The following is a 10,478-nucleotide window of genomic DNA, read 5'->3' on the forward strand; positions in this document are numbered from 1 at the left end:
TTTTACTTGAACTATATCTTAGGATTACCACATAGAAAATGTTTTTGTTTTCTCTACGTGGTCCAACAACAATGACCAGAGCAAATGAGAAGTGACAACAAGATCTTTTTTTATATCCTGCACGCGCTCGGTCGAAAAAGTGGACCGCTCGAAGCTAAATAAAAAAGGTAGAGGGGTTGCCAACGAGTTTCCGCATGGGATGGGAAATATACGACATCGCCGGCTAGTCAAACCCCAAATTAAAAGAATCATCAAGTGATTGGATGATTAGGACCAGTGGCGGACCCAACAGGGTGGAGGGGTGGGGCGGCCCCACCCTAAGATTTGGCCCAGCACATATATCTTATATAGAAAAAATACAAAAAAATACAAAACCCCATCTAAGTAATTAAGGTCTGCCCCACCTTAATGCAATGGGTTGGATTCGCCACAGGGAAGTAACACCCCCAGCCCACCAAGAATTAAACCCCATAGTTAACACTTTGCGAGGCATCTATGGTAATTTCTTCTACCTGAAGACACGTTGGATCAGTTTCTTTAACTCCAAGGTGCTTATGGAGGCAGATAATGTGTGCGACTGTGCGTTAAATGTATGTATGTATATATTCATATGTCTATGCCGCGTTTAAAGAAAAAGCTGTACGGAGTAACTTTTTTGTTGATATAGTTGTAGCCGCACTACTTTATCAATCTAGGGAACGCCTCTACATAATCTGGCTGGCAGAGGTCTGGCTCTCGCTGTAAGAAGAGGTTGGATAGGTTAACAGCTAGCTACGTAGATCATTGATTAACCGATTTGCGTTGGTACACGCATATGGGTATACGTAGCCTTGGCGGACACGACATTGCATCCAAGTACATATATCGAAACCTCCAACAGAACCGATCGAAACCCCAATCATCAGCGCTATCTAGCTTGTTGATCGATCGACATGGCCGGGATCATCAAAGGATACTGGGAGTCGGCCAGGGATCACCTAGCGGCATTCCGGGACATGTGGCGCGTCGCCTACGATCTGAAAGCCGGCGGGTGTCACCAAGAGTTGTTCGACGCGCTGGAAGCCTTCCACACTCGCTTGGTCGACAAGACACTCACCGACATCGACGCGTGCGTCAAGGCCACGGCGGCCCTGCGCCAATGCATGCAGTGTAGACCGGACATCTTCAGGGAGCAAATCATCGCCATGGACAAGAGCATCGAGAAGGAGGAGAGGCTGCGCCGGGAGCCTGACGCCAAGGTGATGGAGGACAGCCCGAGGCTTAGCTGGTGGATCGGCATGAGAAACAACTGAAGCCTATATATGTCTGGCTTAACACGTTGATTTCTCATCTAGCTAGATTTTCTCGGAATTAGTTTTTAACAAGATTTGAAGGCTCGGCTAGATTACCCGGTCATGTAAATTGGTACGGCAATATATGTGAACAAAAATTTAAGAACATCTTACCTCGGCGATGTTTATTCATATTTGCTATTTCTGTATTTTTAACTTTGGGATCCCTCCATAGAAGGATGATGAAGATATTTTAATGGAGGTTGTTGAGTGTTGTTCGGACGATAATATCACCAAACCTTTTTATTGAGGAAAAATTTGCTACTGTGCTCATCATACCTTCCTCTTTGGGTTCCCCAACTGTGTGAAGTCGGAGTTACGATAAGCACCATCAGCGGCCGCGACGGCGGGAGGGGGAAAAGTGAATCAGCGAGAGGGGAAATGTGTTGGGAGGGCAGAAATGCGCGGCGGGAGAGGGGGACAATTTTTTCCTATGCCGCTGACGCGTCGGTCCCGCCACTCCTCGCCTCGCTTTTCGTTGTGTCCGGCGCGCCCGGAGCGTCCCTTGTGTAGCTTGGACGGGCTCGAGGCCCGGACACCGTATTGGGTCGCACCAAACAAAAAAGGCTTTGGGAACACAACTGTAAATGTTTTTTTGTCCGACGCGTTTTAAATCCTTTGTGGACGGTTTGGGGAGACGCGGCTCGAGATGCTCTTAGGGTTGCTTTTTGTGCTCTCTTTCGGCTGTGCCAGTCCTGCCACGGCCCCCAGCCCATACCGGCCCATATCTGCCCGGCCCATACCGGCCCGGTTGCAGCACTAGTAAAAAGGGCCTGAGCTCAAAGCGAGCGCACGCGCGGTGAAAGCGTAAAAAGAGAATGAAAAAAAAGTCAGAAAAAATAGAAAGCACAAAAAACAGCAGAGAGAGAGCTGCCTGCTACGTTCCCCTCTCCTTCCTCCTCCCCCACCGCGCCGAAACCCTCGCCGCCACCGCCGCCGCCGCCCTCGAAATCGTCGCAGCGGCGGCGATCGCCGGCCCGCCTTCCGGTACCAGCGGTGACGGCACGGGACCGTTCCGCCGAGGACATGATCTCGCGTCTCCCCACTCCGGTGCTCCGCGCCGCCCACCAATGTGAGCCCCTCCTCCCCCCCTTTCCCCGCCGCAACGGTTCTTGCCTTCTCGACAAGGCGGCCGCGCTTACGTGCCTGCTGGACTCCTGTACTCGTCGCAGCATATTTTCCTTGGGCGTTCGTGTTCTTGGAGGATTCTTTGGGGGTGTTGGTTTGCATAATTTCGTCTTTTGAGACTATGCTTCTGGAATTGACTTCTTGTGTTCTCTCCTTACCCAGTTTCCCCCTTGTAGAATCGCCGCGACTTCTAACCGCAATTTGGAGCTAGTCCAAAGCCTGGTCTTTTTACAGTCTTTACGCGCATTTCGCTCCAGATTCTTTTCCCCTTTCCTCGATGCGTTTCCCGTACGCCCGTGTGTGTACGCAACTCGAATTCTTGACATCTGCAATCTTTCACAGAAAGAAGAGAGAAGAAGGCGTCTCCCTCTCCCTCTTTCATGGGGCAGCCAGGGACGGACCCTCTCCAAGGGAAGGAGACCGTTCCTGACTGCAATGGTGCTCCAGCTCCCCCTGCGAAGCAGCAGCAGCAGCTGGAAGGGGCAGATGCGTTGCGGTACGCCAACATCCTCCGGTCACGTAACAAGTTCGCGGACGCTCTCCACTTGTACAGCACCGTGCTTGACAAGGATGGCGCCAATGTGGATGCCCTTATCGGAAAGGGGATTTGCCTCCAGGCGCAGAGCCTGCTCAAGCAGGCACTGGAGTGCTTCACGGAGGCTGTCAAGGTCGACCCCGGTAACGCGTGTGCTCTCACGCATTGTGGCATGATTTACAAAGACGAGGGCCACTTGGTTGAAGCTGCAGAGGTATGGGGCAAGATTCATTAATTATGGACATTCTCCCACCTGCCTGCCTGCCTGTTGGATTGATTGCTGGTTCTTGACTTCTTGTCAACTGTGAAATGTGGAACAGGCGTATCAAAAAGCCCGAACTGCGGATCCTTCCTATAAAGCTGCTGCAGAATTTCTTGCTATTGTATTGACCGATCTCGGGACTAGCTTGAAGCTTGCAGGCAATACAGAAGATGGGATTCAAAAATATTGTGAAGCTCTTGAAGTCGATAGCCACTATGCGGTACCATCATTAAGCTCTACTTTATCTCCATACCTCTCCTTGTTATATTTTTCATTTTATTTAGCGTTGTGCTAATGTATCCATCTGATTTCTGCAGCCTGCTTATTACAACCTTGGAGTGGTTTATTCAGAGATGATGCAATTTGATGTAGCTCTTACTTGTTATGAAAAAGCTGCACTGGAGAGACCATTGTATGCCGAAGCTTATTGCAATATGGGAGTTATTTACAAGAACCGGGGAGAGCTAGATGCAGCTATTGCTTGCTATGACAGGTAACCTTGCCATTAATTTGTTCATTTGAATTGTGTTGATGTTCATAAAGCAATCTACACCATGAACATGGTGTAGCTCATGTGTTGCATAACTTTACTGTATCCCAGGTGCTTGACTATATCCCCAAACTTTGAGATTGCTAAGAATAACATGGCAATAGCACTAACCGACATGGGTACAAAGGTGCAAACTTGTCCACTACTACTGTTATGTAAATTCTATGCTTCCATCATTCTCCATTTTTTCTTTTCTTTGACTGACATTAAAACGGCATTCAATGTATGCATCATGTACTAGTAATTTCTCATGTTTTCTAGTACTAAAGGTTGTACAGAAGCTCAGCTGCAATTGTCATACTTTTTGTATACATTTTACATTTAGTAGTCCATAGCACTGCCACTGTCCATGATTTATTAAAGGAAATCTTTTATATTTTCGCGTACTAATTATTATTTAAATAACCAAAATCTTTAGGTAAAAATCGAGGGTGACATCAATCAAGGTGTGGCATATTACAAGAAAGCTCTCTTCTATAATTGGCACTACGCTGATGCAATGTATAATCTTGGCGTTGCGTATGGTGAAATGTTGAATTTTGAGATGGTGAGTTACAAGGAAATTACATTAATTTGGTTCTACTACTTAGCATTCACTCTTTGCTGACATAAACTATTTCCGAGTTTTATGAAGGCTATCGTATTTTATGAACTTGCTCTGCACTTCAATCCTCGCTGTGCGGAGGCATGCAATAATCTGGGAGTAATATACAAGGATAGGGATAATCTCGATAAGGCTGTTGAATGCTATCAAGTAAGTGAAAGTAATAATTGACTTCTGTTCAAGTATACTTGTGTTTACTTATTCTCTATTCTCTTTCTTTTGTGTTTTGTAGATGGCCTTGACAATTAAGCCAAATTTCTCTCAGTCATTGAATAACCTTGGAGTTGTCTATACAGTTCAGGTATGTTACTCTATTATCACATTTTTCTTGCTCACATTCTTACTGTGGTTGGCTGGTTATTGCACTTATGGTTTATCAAAATGCATTTCTCATATTTAGGGCAAGATGGGTGCTGCTGCAAGCATGATTGAGAAGGCCATACTTGCAAATCCCACGTATGCTGAAGCATATAATAACTTAGGTAATGAATAACAAATCTCTACTCCCTCCGTCCTGGTTTATAGGTCCTGCGTGTAACCCAAGGTCGTCAATTTGACCAACGTAGCACAAGATATTTACTACAAAACATATATCATTAGAAAGTATGTATTATATAATACCCCTAGGTCGTCAATTTGACCAACGTAGCACAAGATATTTACTACAAAACATATATCATTAGAAAGTATGTATTATATAATTTATATTATATTGGTCAAATTGACGACCTTGGGTTACACGCAGGACCTATAAACCGGGGCGGAGGTAGTACCATTATAGATTCTTATAATTGCATCACACGCAACAAGGATGTATATGTATCTAAACAAAACAAATACATCATGTATATTAGAGGATGACCATTGCACAAATCATTAACTTTGAACAATCGGCAATAAATAGTAAGCGGAGAGTCAAGGGACATTTCTCAGATCTGACATGAGGTGGCCATCGGGGGTTTGCTAGGTTTTTTTCCTTTGAAGTGTTTCTGGTGCAGAAGTGTAGAGGAAAATCAGGATTTATTTATATTAATTTTGAAAATAAAAATTCCTCAATACTCCCCAATGGCCCAATGTATGTATCTCCACATATATACGGGTCATGGGTACAACTATGGCAGTATTGAAAAAAAAATTCTGTTCAGTATTATTATTTTGCATTTTCTAGGCTTTTTAAGTGACTTGACAGTTCACCATTTCTTTATCATAGGTGTTCTTTACAGAGATGCAGGAAGTATCACATTATCTGTACAGGCGTATGAGAGATGCCTTCAAATTGATCCTGATTCACGAAATGCTGGTCAGGTACTTTTTGAGGTCCCAAACTTTGATTTATTAACCTTTCTTCAAGACTCTTGTTTGTTGGTATATGACGTGTTGATTTAGTTCAGCAGGTACCACTAGTATGCTCTTGCACCCATTTAGTATCTGACAATATTGTATAAATTCTCTTTATGACTTTTACTCATGATTTTCTCGTTACCTAAGACATGCCATATGGGATCCCCCCTTCATGAAGTAACTTGATGCACGTTTCCCATTTCCTTTCAACCTTCTGTTGCTTGTGCATTGTATCTGTAAATTTACTGGATCACCTATGGCTTATTTCTTTCTAACACATTGCCCATCGATGCACTGTACAGATTAAGATCTTTCCTGAGCTGGTCAACTTAACAGAATAACTCTTTTGCAGAATCGATTGCTTGCAATGAACTATATTGATGAGGGGTCGGATGACAAACTTTACGATGCTCACAGGTCCTTCGATGCACTATTAGCAATGGATGTGCCATTTTTATGTTAGCATGATTTGCATTTCTACATGGTATTAATACTATTCAGTTCTTTCTCTTTTTCTATATTTTGCAGAGAATGGGGAAAGCGCTTTATGAAACTGTATGCCCACTATACTAGTTGGGATAACCCAAAAGTAGCTGATCGTCCACTGGTCATTGGTTATGTATCTCCTGATTTTTTTACTCACTCTGTGTCATACTTCGTTGAAGCCCCCCTTGCACACCATGACTACACAAACTGCAAGGTGGTCGTCTACTCTGGTGTTGTGAAGGTAGAGATAATTTGTTCTTTGTTTGGCTATTCTGGCTTTTGTGCACACCATGGCTATCAACTTATTTAGATTGCCTTGCCTCATTTGGAATCACTATCTGTTGAAATAAACATGCCAAATGATCACTTTACCAAAACAAAAACGATCATCCAGTGGTTGACAGGGTAGGGAGCTGGGGGTCTATTTATATAGAAAAAATCAGTTCAGTAAAACAAGATATGCAAATTGAAAAAATAACATGCAATATGAAGATGTCAAGTTGGGTCTAGGTTATCTCCTTGTCATTTTTTCCTTTTACACACATGCTCTTTATTTTCTCATTACTTTTCATTTATGATTCTTTAGGCAGATGCAAAGACCCTTCGATTCAAGGATAAGGTGTTAAAAAAGGGTGGGTTGTGGAGAGATATATATGGTATTGATGAAAAGAAGGCTGCTAGCTTGATCAGAGAGGATAAAGTGGATATACTTGTGGAACTTACTGGTCATACTGCAAATAACAAATTAGGAACAATGGCGTGCAGGCCTGCTCCTATTCAGGTATATTTGTGTTCCATGACGCATTTCTAGGACTTAGTTTTATTTCCAGAACTGGTTTGCATGTGAACACCGTTATTCCTGTTATTATGTTGGGCCTCCTTTCTAACTTGGATGTGTGTCTATACAGGTTACATGGATTGGTTACCCTAACACGACAGGTTTACCAGCAATTGACTACCGAATAACAGATTCATTGGCTGATACACCTAATACAAACCAAAAGTATGCCGTATGCTTTCCTCTGTTTATATTCTGTGATGCGGTTTCTCCCCATGCATCTAGAACCCCATACTGACATCTGTGTGCAGGCATGTTGAAGAGTTGGTGCGTCTTCCTGAAAGCTTTCTTTGTTACACTCCTTCCCCAGAAGCTGGGCCCGTTTGTCCAACACCAGCAATTTCAAATGGTTTCGTCACATTTGGAAGTTTTAACAATCTAGCAAAGGTACACGATAGATTTGAATGTTTTAATTTTCTTAATTGGATCACTCTGTTCATTGAGTTATTTTTTTTTGGCAGATTACACCTAAAGTGTTGCAAGTTTGGGCCAGAATATTATGCGCAGTCCCTAACTCGCGGCTTGTGGTTAAGTGCAAACCATTCTGCTGTGACAGTATCAGACAGAAATTTTTAACAACACTGGAGGAGTTAGGTTTGGAGCCATTACGAGTCGATTTGCTGCCATTGATCCATCTCAACCATGATCACATGCAAGCATATTCCTTAATGGACATTAGGTGAGAAGTTATGTCACATTTAGATCTTCTCGGCTAAGTTTTAAAATGTTCCTCAGGGTAGCAATTCCTTATCACGTGAATATTCAGAAAATGCTTTCTCCATTATCTGTGTTCCTCTGAACAGATGACTGAACTTTGACTTATGTTTTTGCAGCCTGGATACGTTTCCCTATGCTGGAACTACCACAACATGTGAATCCCTTTACATGGGGGTTCCATGTGTTACAATGGCTGGTTCAGTCCATGCTCATAACGTTGGTGTTAGCCTACTTACTAAAGTTGGTATGTAACACTGAACTGTACCCTAATGATGGTGTTGACACATTTTTAATTTGCACCTCTTATTTATTTGTTTTATTTTCGTTTCTCCTGCATGGATATTTGTAGGAGCTGCATTTTATTCCACTATCTTTTTTCCCAGTACATATATCTGCTACGGAACCTACAAAAAAAAAAGGATTATTGGGACCTAGATAGTGTTAACTTGTGCTATCACTCCGTTTTTTTACTGTCCAATCAGATATGCAATCATGAAGAAAATTGTTGATTGCTAGTTATTTTTTCCAGGTTTGGGGAGGCTGGTTGCCAAAACGGAGGATGAATATGTTAGCTTAGCATTGGATTTGGCATCAGATGTTGATGCTTTACAAGAACTGAGAATGAGCCTACGAGAACTGATGATAAAATCACCAGTCTGCGATGGAGAGAGTTTCACACGGGGCCTGGAATCTGCATACAGAACCATGTGGCGCAGGTACTGTGATGGGGATTCACCAGCTCTCAAGCGCCTAGAACTGTTAGCGGTTCAGCCAGGCTCCAACAAGGAAGACTTGGACAAGACGGCAGTGAAACTTGCAGATCCCAGAGTACAGAGAGCGAATGCCATTGCAGAGGAAGATAATCAGGCCCCAATAAAGGTTAATGCCACGCCGGAGGAAGGCGGGCAGCCCCAGATAATAATGGCAAATGGTGTGAGTTCACCTGCTGATAGCCAGGCCCTGGTAGCCACGGCGCAGCTAGATCAGCCCCAAATAATGGTGAATGGTGTGAGTTCACCTCATTCCACTTCTGGGAGATGCGAAATGAACGGGCATAGCAGCCGATGACCAATGGGTGGCAGGGAATGCTCCATTGATGCAGGCACACACTGATGTCTAGATGCACCATTGGTGTGGGTGATATCATCACGAACTCGCTATGGGGGGTGCCCCTGTTATTGACATCAGGAACGGATAACAGCACGTAAGTGTGTCATCTGGTGCAAAGCTATGGTGACCAATGACTTGTAGCAGTGTAATATAACTCGTGGGGGATGCTTATAGAGTCTGATTTGTAGAGTTTATCCCCCCCATTAGGTGTACAAGTAAGGCGTATATGACAAATTGTGTTGCATGTTAGAAATCAAGAAAGGCGTTGATTGTATATGTAGAAACAGCTTCTATATTCAATTTAACTGAGGCAATTGCAACAGTCTATTTGTCTTTCTTCATTCAGTTCTGTTTCTCGTCCACTGGCCTGCTACCTTCTGAGGTTGCCTGCTGGCAGATCATGAGATTTGCAAGGTGAACCTACAAACATGATTTTGTTTAGCAGGTTTCTGATGTAATTGAGCCTAACGAGTATTCATTGAAATCTGAGTACCTTCATTTCTGATCCCCCCAGGATTGTTTAGGCCAGCATGTTCAATTATAATACTCCGTAATAAGCTGTATTTCGCCTTATGAAAAATTTCCTGGCTATGAGCGAAACTTCCGACAAAGTTGTACTCACAGGTATTCTGCCTACTTGCAATCGTATCTGTGAGTAGAAGCACTGGTTCTGGCAATCCAACACTCCGACAGGAACTTGGAAACTGATCAGGAAGCAAGCTTGTCTAAGTTAGAAGAAACAAGGGGATGGCCAAGGAGCTTGGGCAACTGGCAAGTGCACAAGGTTAGGGTTGTGCGCCAATTGGCAACCGAAGTAGCGCATAAGTTAGAAGAAAAATGGCTGCAAACATAAACTGCGTAAAACCTAGCTCAGTGTTCTACCTGAGTACGCTGTGAACCTCTTGCCCAAAAATGACCACACACTACACAAGAAATATAGGTCATCACACATTTTCTAGAGTTATTTTTTCTACCAATCGATGATCATGTATTCAAGTCAGATAGATCAAAGATCCATCGGCTGTTAAAACGGAACACCAAAGTACAAGTGTGCCAATGGCTGGTATCATTTCTACAAAATGCATTACATTACAAGACTTAGGAATCGAACACACTCAGATCAGAGGTCATGACAGCACGTAGGACTAGCTGCGCTTCAATCTTTGACACTGGTCTTCAGGATTTTCACTTCATGGATGGGCCTGGACCTACATAGTAGTAATAAAATAAGATTCAATACTTAGGATTGAAAAAATAGGAAAAAATACTGTATGAACTCTTTGCAGGTGGATAATGAAATTGATTCAATGGGATTCAATGGGACACAAGTAATCTGGTGCACTCGTGTGAAGCTATGGATATAGTGTAAGTGGTACCGATCGTTCTTGTCTGTCTGAATGCTTCCAAGGCGCTTGACAATGTCCATTCCCCTGCACACTCTCCCAAAAATTGTGTGCTTCCCTGGTACATTCAAATTATTATGTTGATTGACTGAAAATGCAGGCGCACTGATGCAAATTTCAGAATGGACACATTCCAGAAGAAAGAAAGATAGTAACGTAGCTTTTAAGGTAGA

The 10,478-nt window shown here is 43.3% G+C and overlaps 1 protein-coding gene across 1 annotated transcript; it reads left to right on the plus strand.

Moving 5' to 3' along the window:
• The first annotated feature begins 2,183 nt into the window (after positions 1–2,183).
• LOC127316484 (probable UDP-N-acetylglucosamine--peptide N-acetylglucosaminyltransferase SPINDLY) lies at positions 2,184–9,247 on the plus strand. Its single transcript, XM_051346890.2, has 18 exons — positions 2,184–2,403; positions 2,802–3,208; positions 3,315–3,476; positions 3,574–3,749; positions 3,858–3,933; positions 4,225–4,353; positions 4,441–4,560; positions 4,643–4,711; positions 4,811–4,892; positions 5,621–5,715; positions 6,104–6,168; positions 6,280–6,478; positions 6,824–7,018; positions 7,146–7,240; positions 7,327–7,462; positions 7,537–7,754; positions 7,909–8,036; positions 8,322–9,247. Exons 2-18 carry the CDS (start codon positions 2,840–2,842, stop codon positions 8,858–8,860), a joined length of 2,853 nt encoding a protein of 950 aa, XP_051202850.1. The 5' UTR covers positions 2,184–2,403; positions 2,802–2,839; the 3' UTR covers positions 8,861–9,247.
• The last annotated feature ends 1,231 nt before the right edge of the window (positions 9,248–10,478 follow it).

Source organism: Lolium perenne, chromosome 7 (assembly GCF_019359855.2).
Source record: "Lolium perenne isolate Kyuss_39 chromosome 7, Kyuss_2.0, whole genome shotgun sequence".
Lineage (NCBI taxonomy): Eukaryota > Viridiplantae > Streptophyta > Magnoliopsida > Poales > Poaceae > Lolium > Lolium perenne.